General features: G+C 37.8%; 1 protein-coding gene across 1 annotated transcript in view; it reads right to left on the bottom strand.

Annotated features, from left to right (window-relative positions):
- Positions 1-16768, bottom strand: part of LOC134791650 (uncharacterized) — a 133763-nt gene extending 116995 nt beyond the window's left edge. Inside the window, exon 1 of the mRNA XM_063762721.1 lies at positions 16510-16768. Within this exon, the coding sequence (XP_063618791.1) occupies positions 16510-16576 (67 nt within the window). The 5' untranslated portion in view covers positions 16577-16768. The remainder of the gene's footprint in view (positions 1-16509) is intronic.
- Between the last annotated feature and the right edge of the window lie 621 nt (positions 16769-17389).

The following is a 17389-nucleotide window of genomic DNA, read 5'->3' as shown; positions in this document are numbered from 1 at the left end:
TGATTTTTTTTGTAACCAAAACGAAAACCCTTTGTGCGCGAGTCTGACTCGCACTTGGCCGGTCTTTATATATCGACCATCAAAATTATATGAAACGTCATTTCAAAGCAAAAATCAGAACGTCGTTAACATCACCAAATATATACCACAAAATATATAGCAATCGTCTTGAAACCCCTGTGCTACCTACGTATCTGTTGTTGGAGTAAAAGCCTGTCTGAGACCAATATTAATGATGATTGATGATATAATGAATATCAACGACAGAATACAATTTATATACCTAAATTATGTATACCTACGACAGGTATTTGTTGAAGTACAGAGTGGCCCAAAAATATGTTGATTATTTTTATTACTGTGGTATATTGCTGATAATTTTAACAAACGTTTGCGTTTCTGTGTCAAAGCATAAAGAAAATATTTCAAGATATGTAATATTACGTTTTGTTTTAGTTAAATTTATTTATTTTATTTAATAAAATACAGAATTATTCTTAAAAAATAGTCATAGCCCCGCAAAACTCAACAATGAGTTTGATTGTGGGGTCGTCAGTCTCTAAGACTCTAACTTAATAACTTATAGTAGGTAATTAATTGCTACAATATATGATGGTAGTGTTTTTTTTAACATACATAGATTTTAATTTAAGCTTATTATTTTCACATCTTTTGGCTTCAGGCAAGCTATTAATTAAGTATGGAATTCTTTTCTGATTGTAGTTTTTATTTTAGTAACATTTTTTAAACTACTGTAACTAGACGCACTAGCTGATCTAGTTAACATAAATAATGATTGACACAGCTGATCAATCGATAATATTTTCATAAACTTTAAAACCTCAATTATTATATACAAATGTTAATTAAAATAAATACATGTAAGTAACTATAATGTATGCATTCAGTAAATTAATTTTAAATAAAAACAAAACATTCTCACGAGAAATCCGAAACAACAAACAAAAAACTTAACAGAGTCAAGTTTCGTAGTGGGCCATTAATCAGAAAAAGTGATTCGCTGAAACCAAAGAGAATGGAATGTGTATAGAGAATTACTGTCGGTGAATTTTGTAGTCGCGAAGGTTATGCTGCCATCTGTTGACGCAGTATTGAAACTAAAGATGAAAATGTATAAAAATATCAATAAAACATATATATTTACATATAGACATAAATGGTTTTGGATCGCCATGTGCTTGGATCCGTGTTTTTTGACATTGATGTGCGTTAGAATTGTTAAATATCAAGGGAGTGGCGCCATCTGTTAGAGAGTAACTTTGTCTTGGTTTCCGGGGCACGGGGTTTCTTTTGACTTTGCTTGTCTTATGGGAATCATATCTCTTTGCCAAAACTACTCAAGTTTGGTACTCGAGTTTAAAGGAAATAAATAACAAAGATCTTATATCGAAGTGCGTCTAACGCGTCAAATGCGTCAAACGCGTTTCGTTAATGTCTTTTATGGTTATAAATACCCCCACGCCAAGCTGGGAACGGATTATTCTATTTTTGTCCGTCGGATTGTCACGATCTTTGGCTCGCCCGTAGACGTTAAAACAAAGGTGTTATTTCGACGATTGGATGTTTGACTTTACGTAGCTACTATGCTGCTTTTTGTCAGACTGTTCAATTGTTAGTTCAGTGTAAATACTTACGTGTGTTTTGGTGTTTTTTGTGTTTTAGAGCCAGATTAGTGTCTGATTGCATGGTCAATCAACCGGAAACGCCTAACCTAGCGGTGATAAGCAGGCTTTTCCGGGAATCCAGTAGAGTGTTAGGTCCAGGTCGCGAGAGGGGCCTGGCGTCAACCTTTTTACCTACACAGGTGACGATTATACCTCTTACGTTCTCTTCAAGGTCTGACAGAGGGATGTGAGGATCTCGCGTGTGGATAATTAAGAGTAATCTTTACTCACTGAAATCTGTTGGTAATTGAAGAAGCGTGGTCTTGTTATATATATTTATATATTCACATTTTATATTTGGAATAGGGCGCCTTATTCGTCAGTACCCTTGGCTACGGCCTACACTGCGGAGGGAGGCAATCACACAGACACTAGGGTTTGCAATACCTCGGTTTTGTCGGCCGAACGTTTACAGCTTAAATTAGGGTCCCTCTCACACACACTCCTCCCTGTAAATATAGAGGTTCGCCTCTAGATTTACACATTATAATAAGGACATTGGGGTAGAGTTAGGGTAGAGTCATTATTTGGGTGTTAGGGTTATTTATTATTTCTTTCTTTATTATTATTTATTCTCTCACATATATTTTGGTTACACACAGTATTAAAATCATTAGAGTGTTAACTGTTTTAAAATACAGAATAAAATTAAAGTCTAGTTTCAGTAGCATATGGATGGGTTACTGAGGTTCGTACATTAGATATGATTTAAAGGTAATACATTATTATATTGGGTGAGATAGGGGAACAAAGTTATTTGAGGACATACTAAATAATTTTGTTATAGGGAGCTAGTGACAGGCGAAGCAGTTCACTAGTGACAATTTGAGCTTTTCTATATCGGGGTAACTAAGGGTATTAAATCATGTTTAATAGACGATTGCTTCAGTATTCCATACATTTATAGTAAGAATATTCAGATGAGTTTCTTGGCGTTTCTTCTTGTCTGAAAATAGGTTCCGAAACGCAGATAAAAGTAAATATTACATAGTGTTTAGGAATATCTATTAAAAACAAAACAAAATAAAATAGGTATTATTTAGTTTAGAGACCCGTCTTCATCCGAGGCGTGACAGTAGATAAAGTATGTTTGTACGTATTAATATTTGCATCATTTACATATAAATATTTTCCTTTAGCTAGCTAGGTTAGCGAATGGATATAAAAGGAAAATATAATTACAAACAACAAGGGCTTATACTACTGTTCATGGTAACTGGTCACGGTAGGGCTCGGTAGGAGATAAATTCTAAAAAATATAATTTATTATTTATTCTTCATATGATTTTATTTTTCATACGATAGTGTTATAATATATAAATTACAGGAGCAATATTTACAATTACATAGGGTATTTTAGGGGTAATATTTTAAATCCAAATCTAATCAGTCTGCACATAAAAGACGATGGGTACTAAGGTTCACAACGTATTAATTTCACTAGACGATCACATGGCCAAATTAATCTATTTTTCTTAATTTATAATCAATTCTGGTTGATTATTTATTAAAGTAGATTAGTTAGTAGAGGGTTAAGGTACACTACGTGTAAATAAGAAGTATACAGACTGTTTTTAATAACCTGCTATATTTTATGTGAATATACTTAAATATACTTAATAAAACATTTGTTAAAGTGTGTTTGGGCCATTACATAGGAAATGTATAAGAACAGTTTGTTTGAATTAAAGTCATTAGTGAAGTTAACGGATAAATCACCAAGTTTCCTAGTAGAGAACTGCATAGTTGTAAGATATCGGCTAAACCAAACACATTAGCAGTGTTGTCTTGGCATGGAGAAGAGAAACCAGTGGAGACGACGTTTTAAAATATAATTATCGTAAATAGCTGATAGATTATGTGACTGCTATATAATGAAAGACATTAAAGCGAGTTTTGCGTATATGATACGTTTGGACACCCAAGTGGCCATAGGCTCATCATCACCGGCCTTTCCGTCTATTGCAGACGATTTATGCATTGCTGTTTTGACAACGGGTTTGGTGACTGTGGAGGCCGATGCGTGAGCGGCACGACCTCCCACATTTTTGGCAGAGAAAGCTCATGCCACCTGAGGTTCCAGTCCCGGTTTGCTTTCTGCGACACCTTCTGCTATTACTATCTGCTATCTATCTACCTACCGCTTACTATCAAATATTTTGTCTTCAACGTGATATTAACATAAAACCCTACCTATAGCTTGAAATATCGCTATTTGCACCATATGGGTTATATTAGGTACTAGGTCAAATATATTTTTTAATAAGAAAACGGTAGGTATCTCTATAAATCACCCATCTATAAATTTAAAAGGCCCTAACCCTACGAAAATAAATAGCCACCATTTCTCAAATATCGGAGAAGCTTCGCTCGTCCCTCCCTCGTGCCAACCATTTATAACTATAGCTGATTTACCGAGCCAGCTTAGAGCAATAATTGCTCGCCGTGATTAATTACTGTACAGTCAGCAACAACTAAGCTTTGTCCAGAACACACGCTCTTATTCTCGTGGGGATTAAGTCGTTTTTGGAACATCTTGAAAGGCAGCTTGGATACTTGTGCTCCTGGTTGTACAGTAACGTTGCAATATTGCAGCTTTTGTCTTAGACGCGTGAACGCTGTGTAGAAACTTCTAATTAGTAGAACTTGGATAGTATGTATTATAGCACTTAATATTAGGAAAGACATAATGTAACTTCGTATAAGATGAATAAAGTCTAAGGAAAAAACGTGCCACGGAAATCAAGAAAATGTCATTCTCGGATAGATGGCGCACACACCTTTGGCCTATGCTCGGCTAGATGGCGTGACTACACCGTTTCATATTTAACAATTTTAACACATAGATATCAGTGAATGAACATGGGTCAAAATGATATAAAAATAATAAAATCATTTATCCATATATATACATTTTTTTGATAACTTTATACGTTTTCATTTTGTGTTTTAGCCGTGTGTCGATAGATGGCAGTAAATTTACTGTGACTACAAAATTTACTATGACAGGACCCCTCTATACTATTTATTTTCTTTGATATTAGTCAAGTCAATATATTATTTATTCAAATAGGCCTAGCAACAAGCGCTTTGACATTGTCGAGTTTTACAAATAAATCTAAGTATCAGAGCAAATTATTGATGCAGTCATTAGGTACTGTTTTTTATTTGCTCTTGATAATGAATGTTTTTATGTCCGAAAATGTATTTATTTACTGACATGTTCCATCGTTATTTATTTCAATTAAGTTATATGTTCTTAATAAGTTATTAGTTCTTAATAAGTTTTTTTAACACAATGCATTATTATTTCCTTTATTTATTTGAATTCTTAGGCTAGGTGATTTATAATATGAATATAAAAGTAAAATATAAAAACACTTACAAAACAATAAAAAATCCATATAAACACATTATAAAAAACCTAACCTAGGTTGCCGCCGGCAGCGGGGCTTGGCCCAAGCTGCCGGTGGTCAGGGCCGCAGAGTGAGGAACTGACGTACTATACGCGCCGTGTCCAAAATTACCGCCTTCTGCATCTGACCCTTGATCCAACCACCCAGCGAGAGTCTCTAGGTGTTGGTCGAAACTCTTCGCTATGAGACCGTTCGCTGACACGACTATAGGAACAATGATCGTCGATTCAACATCCCACATGGCGGTAATCTCGTGAGCTAAGTCTAGGTACTTGCTGGACTTGTCCTTCTCGGCCTTCACGAGATTCTCATCATGGGGGATGGTGACGTCGGTAACACAATGCATTATTGTTATATAAATAAACTCGTTGAAATGACTCGTTGTAATGAAATGACTGAATACAAATCCCCTAATAAAACGAAACTTACATATTTACCAGCACTACCAATGATAGGTACTTAATTTCTGCCATTCGTCTTCATATGGCCCAAATTGCCTAGTTTGTAAAGCAACCTTAGCCATGGTGTCATAAATTCGGCGGAATGTTCGCTGCGTGACGCCATTAAACGCTAATCGTAGCCATTCTGACTTTATGGGACTGTCACAGATATTATTGGCGTTTTCGTATAAAATGTATTATTTCCTTCCACTGAATGCGAGGAATTTTGGTTTATCCTATTCAAAACTAGCGACCCGCCCCGGCTTCCTCAAGAATCACTCTACTGATAGGTAAAAACCGCATGAAAATCCGTTCAGTAATTAACAGACATACAAACACACAAACAGACAGACTGGGCGGGGGACTTTGTTTTATAAGGTGTAGTGATAATATTTACAGACAGGCAAACGATTATCATCATTCATCAGGTCATCAGCTTGTTTGATTTGGGAGGAGCTCGCTGTGAAACGGTCATCTTGGCGGTCTACCACCTTCGAATCCATCAAGTCGTTTGAGGAAAATCGCCTCGCGACACTAGACGTAAAACGCCAATTACGCAAGGAAAGACCTAAGCCCTCCTACGTGTATACGTACAACACAGCCGGTCAACTCTACTGCCGTGAATGTGACAGAGTTTTTAAGAACAAGTTTGGCCTGGCCAGCCACATAAAAGCTCATAAGAGGAAAAACCGTTGATTGCTGAGGTCGCCGTCATCGAAATCGATGTGGAGGACTATATCATTTGACACGCTTATGAATAATTAGAACAAAATAATGCACGACAATCATCATCTTCCTCGCGTTATCGCGGTTTTTTGCCACGGCTCATCTTAGAAGCCTGGGGTCCGCGTGGCAACTAATATGACAATGGAAGTAGTAAAATTTTTAACCTAAGTAATCCCCTCGAAGCTACCGCCTACCCAGCTCACTGTAGGTATGCATGTCTCGTGCCATAACGATGCCGGCTCAACGTATTTGCTCAGCACACAATTACACTAATGTGTCTCGAAATAGTCTCAGTACACGGGCTTTGGAATTACCGAAATTCCATCCGAGTTCCTGGAGTTCCAATGGGACTAAAATTAAGTTTTCCGGGTTTTTATTGGGAAATCGTAGTCGTGAACGTTTATAATTGTAATTTTATTGAATGGTTCGTGGAAATTCCAGATATTACTTTACATAAGTAAAAAAAAGTAAGTAAGGGGTCGTCCAGAAATCATGTGATCGTTTAGAGGGGGGGTGGGGGTAAGAAAAATATCACGAACGATCACGATGGGGAAGGGGACTTCAGAGATGATATCACGTGTAATTTTTTTTTCAAAGCGGGAAAGACAAAAACAACAATATTACTCACAAATTTAATTACATCAAATTTAATAATCAGCTCTAGTTTATATGCGTATTTACCCAATAAAAAACATCATACTTATCACGTGATCTTGTGGCAGGGGGGGTGCGTTAAAATCACCAAATATCACCAAGGAAGAGGGGGGGGGGTCAAAAATAGGCCACATATGATCACATGATTTCTGGACGACCCCTAAGTAAGAAAATAAGTAAATCTGCTTTGTATAATAAATATTAAGTAATAAATAAGTAGGTTCTTTTTGGCATTAAGTCCGCCTTTTGTACGATAAGTTTTGTGCAATAAAGTTTAAATAAATAAATAAGTATTATAGGAGGCTGAAGAGGTAACAGACAAATAGACAGACTGACAACAGACAAAATTCGAAAAAAATCAAGCATAGCTGTGGTTAATAAACAACAAATTGTGTCAAAATATGTTCAATAACAAATTAAAACACGACCGAAGGGAGTGTTTTAAATCAACACGAGTTGCGAATTACCTATTCGCACATGTATCTTACAACGTTTTACAGTAGGTACATAGGGCCCTCTAAGTTTTCGACATAGTTACGTAATGTGCTAATTATCGCACTAGTGCCGTAAAGTAGCTCCATATATACTGTAAAGGTACATTATAACATTATACACGAACCAAGTAAAGTAGCGACAGATCAAAGATGCTTATAAAGTCTTCAAAATTGCTGTCGTGTACATCGTTAAAACACCCCAGCAATCAAGTATGGCACGAATATGCACCCCCTTCCCCCCTCTTTTACCCCTACCAGCGGTTACAACCTTCTTGTTTTTTGTAACCTCAACTTCCTTCCCCCTTATACGAACATTTACCTTTGAGGTAATTCGTAATACGTTTTGCTGCGATGCTCACGCCTAGTGTAACTAGACCTGTATCACATGTGCTAAGTGACCTGTTTCAACATATTTAATAATTAGAAATTAATACATAAGAACAACATTACTGTAAAAAGTATTGAAATAAACGCTTTTGTATTTGTAGAGCTAATTATTTGGGGAGCCGAAATTATGACATTGAATGACGTCACGCACATGTGGTGTATTTTTACACAACTGCCCAAACAAAAAGAGTGTATTGTTTTCAGCGTTCATGTTTGTATGTATGTGAGTTTCTTTATTCCACCTTAACTTCTGAATGCCTTAACCGATTTAGACGTATGATACATCATTAGAATCCTTACGTCATCCCGGGTAACATAGGCTATGTGACGTCATTATAAAAACAATATGGCGGACTTAATACGCCATATTACGCAACCTTTAGAATAAAATATCGTGCAAACCTATCGAGTAGGGTATCAAAATGAAGGGCTTTGAAAGCCGATTGATACTATATATGCAACATGTGGGTTTAAGTTTCATTTTGAGAAAGTAAGAATTGACAAAATATGTTAAGAGAAGCTAATCTCATAAAACCAAATATTATTATTGAATGGGATACTTATTAAAATAAAAGGAAAGGGTTTGATCGCTGATCATAAAAAAATAGAATTATATTATATTAGGTAGGTACATACTACTCATAGTTTTTAAAACATGTTCGTAATTGCGCTTATGGAATCGAAAAGTTTAAAATATAACTTCTATTTATTAATCGATACGATACAGAGTCCGTCTAAGCTAACTCTGCACCGACTTTGGCAGAACAAATCGTGAAAGTATCATTATAACCGTATGGTTTGATTTAATTTTAACATTTATGATGATGATGACATTTTTTTTAAGGCCGAAGGGTGAGCTCCACGTAGGGCCTACGGCTCAGAGCGTAAGAAAGATGTGCGCTTCCTGCAACTTGTCCAAGTATATGCACTCGGTCCAAAGCCAGGCGCCAAAGACGCCCCCACACTAAAAGGGTCAGGCGTAGCCCGACGTACGTGACACGCTATACGCTTACCAAAGCCGGGCGCCTTTGGCGCCCTCATACTCAAAGCATCGGCCGTAGTCCGACATACGTGGCGCGTTGTACGCGTTCCAAAGCCGGGCGCCTTCGGCGCCCTCATACTAAAAGAGTCGGGCGTAGCCCGACGTACATACGTGGCGCACTGCGCGCGGTCCAAGGCCAGGCGACTTCTACTTTCTCATACTAAAAGTGTCGGGCGTAGTCCGACGTACGTGACACGCTGTACGCATACCAAAGCCGGGCACCTTCAGCCCCCTCACACTTAAAGGTTTTGGCGTAGCCCGATGTACGTGGCGCGCTGCACGCAGTCCAAAGCCAGGCACCTTCAAATCTCTCATATTAAAAGTATTGGGTGTAGCGTGACACGCTGTATGATTACCAAAGCCGGCCTCATACTCAAAGCGTCGGGCGTAGCCCGACGTACGTGGCGCGCTGTACGCGTTCCAAAGCCGGGCGCCTTCGGCGCCCTCATACTAAAAGAGTCGGGCGTAGCCCGATGTACGTGGCGCGCTGCGCGCGGTCCAAAGCCAGGCGACTTCTACTTTCTCACTTACTCAAAGCGTCGGGCGTGTACGAGGCGCGTTATACGCGTTCTAAAGCCGGGCGCCTTCGGCGCCCTAATGGTAAAAGAGTCGGATGTAGCCCGACGTACGTGGCGCGCTGCACTCGGTCCAAAGCCAGGCGCCTTCGACTCTCTCATACTAAGTGTCGGGCGTAGGCCCACATACGTGACACGCTGTACCCTTACCAAGACGCCTTCAGTGCCCTCTTCCTCAAAGCGTCGGGCGTAGTCCGACGTACGTGACACGCTGTACGCATACCAAAGCCGGGAGGCGCCCTCACACTTAAAGGTTCTGGCGTAGCCCGATGTACGTGGCGCGCTGCAAGCGGTCCAAAGCCAGGCGCCTTCGACTCTCTCATATTAAAAGTATCGGGCGTAGCGTGACACGCTGTATGATTACCAAAGCCGGCCTCATACTCAAAGCGTCGGGCGTAGCCCGACGTACGTGGCGCGCTGCACGCGGTCCAAAGCCAGTCCCCTCAACATTCTCATACTAAAAGTGTCGGGCGTAGCCCGACGTACGTGACACGCTGTACGCTTACCAAAGCCGGGCGCCTTCGGCGCCCTCATACTCAAAGCGTCGGGCGTGTACGAGGCGCGTTGTACGCGTTCTAAAGCCGGGCGCCTTAGGCGCCCTAATGGTAAAAGAGTCGGATGTAGCCCGACGTACGTGGCGCGCTGCACTCGGTCCAAAGCCAGGCGCCTTTGACTCTCTCATACTAAGTGTCGGGCGTAGGCCCACATACGTGACACGCTGTACCCTTACCAAGACGCCTTCAGTGCCCTCTTGCTCAAAGCGTCGGGCGTAGCCCGACGTTCGTGGCGCACTGTACGCGTTCCAAAGTAGTCGGGCGTAGCCCGATATATGCGGCGCTCTGCGTGCCTTTCTGTACTGAGGACGCCCTCGCAAAAGTAATATAAAGTGACTTCAAATGATTATTAACGAAATCATGACCCCAAAATTAATTAAATAAATAAAAAATTAAAAAACACGACTGCGAAAAAGCGAACTGAAAAGATAAAAATATTTTTTAGTTGTGTTAGTTACTCAACTTAATGAATGTAAAAATTCTAAAAAGTATAAAATAAAATAAATTAATTAAAAATTAAAAAACACGACTGCGAAAAAGCGAACTGAAATGACCTTTTAAATGGGAAAATGTCAATACATCAAGGTCCCCGACTGCAATTGAAATAAAATACACAGGTACAGTCACGATCCTAAATGAGCATAAAACTTTTGCGTTTGTTGTTTATAACCTTCACTAAACACTCATATTCTAATAATTTTTTACATTCATTAAGTTGAGTAACTAACACAACTAAAAATTATTTTTGTAATTTCAGTTCGCTTTTTCGCAGTCGTGTTTTTTAATTTTTAATTAATTTATTTTTTAAGGGTAATTAATACTTACCCTTGAAAGTAGCTTTCAATTAAATCTTTCTTTTCTCGTTACATATTTACCTTACTTTAGAAGGAAAAAACATGCCATAGCTAAAATAGATTGTACCCAAAATTTTTGCTCTACGCGCAAACTCAAACTTTATAACAAGCATCTTTTGCATATATAGACGAAGCTCTTAGTACATTTTTGACTTACAAAAAGGGTCCACATGACTGACACTTATCTGACACGACACTGAAAGTTAGACATAAATGTATTTTACCCGCAGCTTTGAATATTAAACAATACACCATTCCCCGCTTTAAAAAAAAGCTTTGATAGGCTAAAATTAAATTATATTATGTCAAACCTCTCTCTGAAATTCGACGTTATCAACATAGGCGCCATCATAGAGAACAAAATACATAGAGTGCTCACTCCATACATCAGTTTGGTACCAAAACAACTATTATTTTCGTAGTCGACATCCAGTATCGAGTAGTGGAATTATCAGTACTGCTGATGTATGGAGTGAGCACTCTATTCATACTATATTTCTCTATGGCGCCGTACAGTTGAGTCTCGCAGCACAATTCCCGTGGGGTCAATTTTGAGCTCCAGTCAGACTTCTTTAGTTATTACTAGTTCGTAGAACATTGTTACTAAATAGTTTAAGTGAACAATAATTTCGTTAAAAGGCAGTACTAACCCGATTGGTTTGAAGGAGGTGATGCCTAAGCCCTTATGAACATCACTCCTAATGTTTGACATACGTCGCAGTGTTCTTATGTAAATTGGTGTAATAACATTCCTGAGCCGGTTCTGCATAATTGAGAAGACGCAATTATACGTGCGTATATAGGTTTGCATTTTAGATAATTACGAGGAATGAATTTAACAGTCGCTGAAATTTCGTTGCTTGTGATCTTCATAATTGAGTTCAACTTTGAATTTGGAACTTTTCTGCATACTGTTTTCACGTACAGCAACATTAGTGTCATTCTATAGAACTTGTAAATAATGTAAACAAATCGCCATATTGAAACTGTCACTGAATGATTTCAGTATGGCGGTTTGTTTACCTACATAGTTAGCAAGTTCTATAGAATGACACGTTAGTTAAGCGTGTCATATAGTCGAAGGCTGAAGGCTGGTTGAAGGCTGAAGGTTGAAGGCTGGTTAAAGGCTGGGTTGCACGAAGCTGATTTGTATTGTGTTAAGCAGGTACAAAAAGTAATATATAAACTAGCATTTGTGCCAAAACTTGGCTACCTTGTATAATTAAAGAATGATGGTATTCTCTGCAATACATTGGACATATTATGCCGGTCTTCTCCGCACTGAACTTATCTTTTAAATTTATTACTTGTTCAGCTACATACCGATACAAATTGCAATCTGCACGGAAAAATTATGACTGCGAAATGAGAATTTTGACCTAAATAACTAGAAAAACCGGGCAAGTGCGAGTCGGACTCGCGCACGTAGGGTTCCGTACCATAATGCAAAAAACGGCAAAAAAAAAACGGTCACCCATCCAAGTACTGACCCCGCCCGACGTTGCTTAACTTCGGTCAAAAATCACGTTTGTTGTATGGGAGCCCCACTTAAATCTTTATTTTATTCTGTTTTAGTATTTGTTGTTATAGCGGCAACAGAAATACATCATCTGTGAAAATTTCAACTGTCTAGCTATCACGGTTCGTGAGATACAGCCTGGTGACAGACGGACGGACGGACAGACGGACGGACGGACGGACAGCGGAGTCTTAGTAATAGGGTCCCGTAGTTTGGGTACGGAACCCTAAAAATGAAGCTAAACAAAAGCAGTAAAAAGCTTATACGTAACGATAAAAAGGTGTGTGGAAATATAAAACGGGACATAAAAACCAAAGCGTTAAGGGTTGAGGAAGAGGCCCCCAGAGGGTAGTAAAATTTCAAACCAATTCCAATGCAAAAACCATTACCAACAGCCTGTTTAAATACAATATTATGTCAATTCCTTTACTTATTTTGAATACAATCGCTCAAATCTGGTTGTTTATTAATATCAGTGATATCAGTAATGTTTGGCAGGTGTCCGGACCTCCTAGAAATACTAGCTTACTTACTTCCTAGTTTGGCGCGATGACCCAAAACGAGTCTTGGCCTCCAACACAAGAGCACGCCACTTTACCCGGTCCTGCGCGGATTCACGCCAGCTTTCACGCCGAGCTCCCGGAGATCTGCCTCCACTCTATCCGCCCACCGGTACTAGGACGACCTACAGGACGGCGTCAGGCGTGGCTCACTCCGCGATTTCGTCGCTTTGCTACAGGTAGCTAAAAGTACATCCGTTCCGCCCCAATTTTGGGGAAAGCCATAAGCCGCGCGTGGCGCTGTCGCCACCTAGCGGCCATATCTGTGCTGATCGTAACAGACGCGTTTTGTTAGAGAGTGAGTCTTCTGTACCTAGTACTATTATTTATTTTGTGACAGCGTCCATTCGGTCGACCCAAGTATGCTCTTAGAAATAGCCCAATCTTATTTTCAACACAAATTTCAATCATAGACTACGAGTCTTACCATTTTTTCTACAATAGCCTCCAGTGCCTGCTGAAACCGGTTTACGGGTATCTATTTACTTACTCGTACATACCCGTGAATAATTCCAGCAGGCATTCTACATGACATCAAAGCTTCTCCAGGCTCTACGTGTTGGTGGTGTCCCCACGCACGCCTTATAAATGACCAGGCTTGAAAACCCGAAAGTTTGTATCTGTGATACAAAATAACTCAGATCTCTTGCTTGTTATAAGCTTTTCAAAAAATTCAAAATGTTACTCAGCATTTTTAAAATTGACGTCATAATTAAGTCACAATCATTACACACAACATGTCACAACATGTCACGACAACGTATAATAAGGCCATCGCCATGCATGTTCGCTTTTCGGATAGTATGTATTTGGCTAAGTAAGTTTAGTAACGTATTTAGTGCATAATATAATATATTATGTATGTTTAAGAGCCAACGGGAGTGGTCATTTCCCCATACAAACGTACTCCTCATTTTCCTCCGTGGTTTTTGAAGCTAGAGCAATGATTTTTTCAACACAGATTAATATTGTCAATATCTGTGTCGGACCGTTTTGCTTTTTATGATATTTTTGTTTTTTAAGGCGCTAGAGCCCTTCAAAAATGGCCAAAATGGCCTAATTGACTATGCCGCAATGAGAGGCGTGGCATTCAAAACTGATATCAATTAGCCAAAAAAGCAAAACGGTCCGACACAGATAATTTCATAATCATTTAGATTTCCAAATTTGGTTACGATTTGTTAAGTTTTGGAGGAGGAAACAGAGGAGTACGAAACCTCGATTTTTGAGATTTTTACGCAGGATTTTTCGCCTTGTCCTTATCGCACTACTTTTAGGTGCCGCTTCCGTTAGCGAGACGGGTATATTTACCTAAAATATTTAAAACTCAGCTCCTGTTTCGTCTTAATAATGTAAAAATGAGCGCGATCTCGCCAACAAACAGCAACCGCAGTTTGGCGAGGATTATAATTTATATCAAAATTGTTGTGTACTTTATGATAAATAAATAAAAAAAAATTGTTATTCATGTTTTACTTATATTTATTTTAATCGCTTATGTTACTTGTTATACGTAATAATTCAAATTATTACGTATTTTCTCAGGTAAACGAATTCATCTGAATTTATTTAAAAAACTTAAAGGTAATATTCATTGTATGGAGCAAATTTTGTTGCAACGTAAGATCATTTGACGTTACTGTAAAAGTAAACGCACACGTCTGTCGAACACTTAGTTTCTGACCTACACTAACCTCTAATCAAGCTTTAACTTTGAAGCAGTTAAGACTACAAAGAACGTCCGATAGTCACACAAAAGTCCTTTGTGTGACTTGTATTGTATAATGTCTATGCCCATTCGTTACGCTATTGTTAAACTTGGACAGTTCGAGGACGTAGTAATTGGATGAATTGCTTTGAAGTGATATTCATAATAATTATACATATACGAGTATTCAGCTTGTAATGACTGACCATTCTAAGTTTAAGGGCCACTTTCACCATTCACTAACCCGGGGTTAACCGGTTGTTACCATGGTTACCAGTACAATTTGACACTGGGTTAACGGTTTAACCGGTTAACCCCGGGTTAGTGGGATGGTGCAAGTGGCCCTAAGAGAACTTGACGACGGATTGGAATCGAATAACATTTTCTCCTTTTTTGAAACCAGTCTTATAATGTAGACTCGTCACCCATCACAATCAGCTCAGTAGTTATGTGGACCACCGAAATAAACATGCCTAAGATAAATACTAAAATCATAAATGTCCGAAGTCTGGCTGTAAAATATAAATTAGGTAAGTCTCATTCCATACACAGGATGGAAAATATATTTAAAAAATTCCAATGAATTTATTATATTTTTTTAGTTTCATCAAAAAATGTTAAGTTGTATATTTATGTTTAGGTTTACTTTATTTAAATTTTTCCGTAGAAAAAAATCGTTTACGAAAACTAGTAAGTAGTACAGTATGATAACTTACTGCAAAAATTGCCGATTGAATTGTAGGTACATTTCTAATGTATCATTATTACGATCACTGCATATTGAGGTAGATAATTTCGTAAAGGATCTCCCGAAAAATCTAAGTAATGCAGTGAAAATACCTTAAAGTTGTTGATTAACGTAAATTTTTATTACCTAAAATTTTTATTACCTAAAATTTTTATTACCTAAAATTAGACATGGACCCCTATTCGACAAGCGACGTTTGACGTATCGTGTGGATCTCCCGTTGATGTGGGAAAAATCATTTTTCGAATACGCACACATGTCAAAATTTGACATTAGCAATCCACAGTTAAGTGACAACCAAACCAAACCGAACCAACCCGAGTTCAGAGTTGAGTTTTGGTTGTATCAAAATGATATTATCCACAGTGGATCGAATCAACACTTGATAAAATTACCATGCAATAAAATCAACTGTTGATTTTGACGTGGATGCGAAATGTGACAGTTGTAAATGTCGATGTTGGCCCCTTATTTCCGACAGTTCTGAATTCTTATTTTCATTATGCAATTCAACATTTATATAGGATTATTATGCAATTTCTTTTCAAAATACGTTTTAAACCTACTTTTCAACAAAGTTTTATTTGTTGTCTTATTATTAACCTCTTATCCAATGAATAATTACCAAAACTTTGATAAATTTGGTAAAACCTATAATTCATGACTAAAATAGCAGTCAGATAAAATTATTCACATTCTACAATGCAATAATCCATAAACCGTTCTTGGTAAAAAAAAATAAACAAATCAATTTCAAATTATAAAGCTATATTCACTTTATTAATCTATTTCGTTATAATTAACTTCCATCACATATGAAATTTTATAATTCATATTTAAACTCCTTGTAGTCGTAAATATATTATTGAAACACCGAATATTCATAATACATATAATAAATACACAGTCTTATTAACGATACCGTTCCTCGTTTGAATTAGCTCTCACAAAATATTTTCCCTTCTAATATAACATCCGCATCCTTGATTCCTTATTCATAAACAACCATTCCTATACGTTCTAATTTGAATGCGATTGAACAACACGTGTTCGCAATATCGGAGACAAATAATGTCTTTGAAGCTTGCTTCAGGCTCCTTTGTTCAACTATCACATGATCGAGCATGCAAACTGAAACTATACTGACCCATTTTGGCCGGATTCGCTACGACCACCGCCACCAAGCACAATAACACACAAATGTTCCACTGCATTTTTAAATACAAATACACACTTGTATTTAGTTCACACGTAACATTTTCAATTTATCGTAGCGGCTACGAACACGGCTACGCGAGCTACAGCGTAGCGCATGACGACCGGTCACCGCTACGCAGCCCAGACGACTGAGCGCTGGGGCCACGGTATGCTATGACTTGATATTATTGATTCTTTTAATGTTATTTTTGGAATTTTACTGTATTATAATGAGTTATTTATTATTTGCGATATGTTTTTTGTTATTATTTTTAAGTTTTAAACGTTCTTATGGAATATATCGGTTGTTAAGTACTTATCTTGAAGTGCAATATAACAAACAGGGTGTAATTTTGTGTGAGTACAATAATTTTGTGTAAACTTTTGATTAATTTGGTAATTCCTTTAATTATTTGAGTTAATGTGGTTTCGTACTATTGTAGCTACTGGATACAAATTAACTTGCTTTTGAATAACCGGGAATTCCTGGAAATAACATCACAAATATATTTAATATAATATGCTTATTTTATTTATTAATGTACGTACTGTGTGCTTTTACCAGCTTATGGGGAAGATTTTAACATATGTTATTGTACAATAAATGTACGATTTATTTCTGGTGCAAATTATTGAAACAATGTAGTGGTGAGATATAAATAGACTTGAAAAATATAACCCACCTACGGCAATCGTGTAAAAAATAAAAGTGCCTATTTTAAGATGAGGCAAATAAAAGAGATGGTGGATGAATGGAATCACACACATAAATGTAAATGAAAGTAAAAAAAGTAGACATAACCGTAAGAAATTTTCAGCAGTAAAGTCGC

This window comes from Cydia splendana, chromosome 6 (assembly GCF_910591565.1).
Source record: "Cydia splendana chromosome 6, ilCydSple1.2, whole genome shotgun sequence".
NCBI classification, from domain to species: Eukaryota; Metazoa; Arthropoda; class Insecta; order Lepidoptera; family Tortricidae; genus Cydia; species Cydia splendana.
Note: the sequence above shows the minus strand (reverse complement) of the source record. Positions and strands in the feature narration are given on the sequence as shown.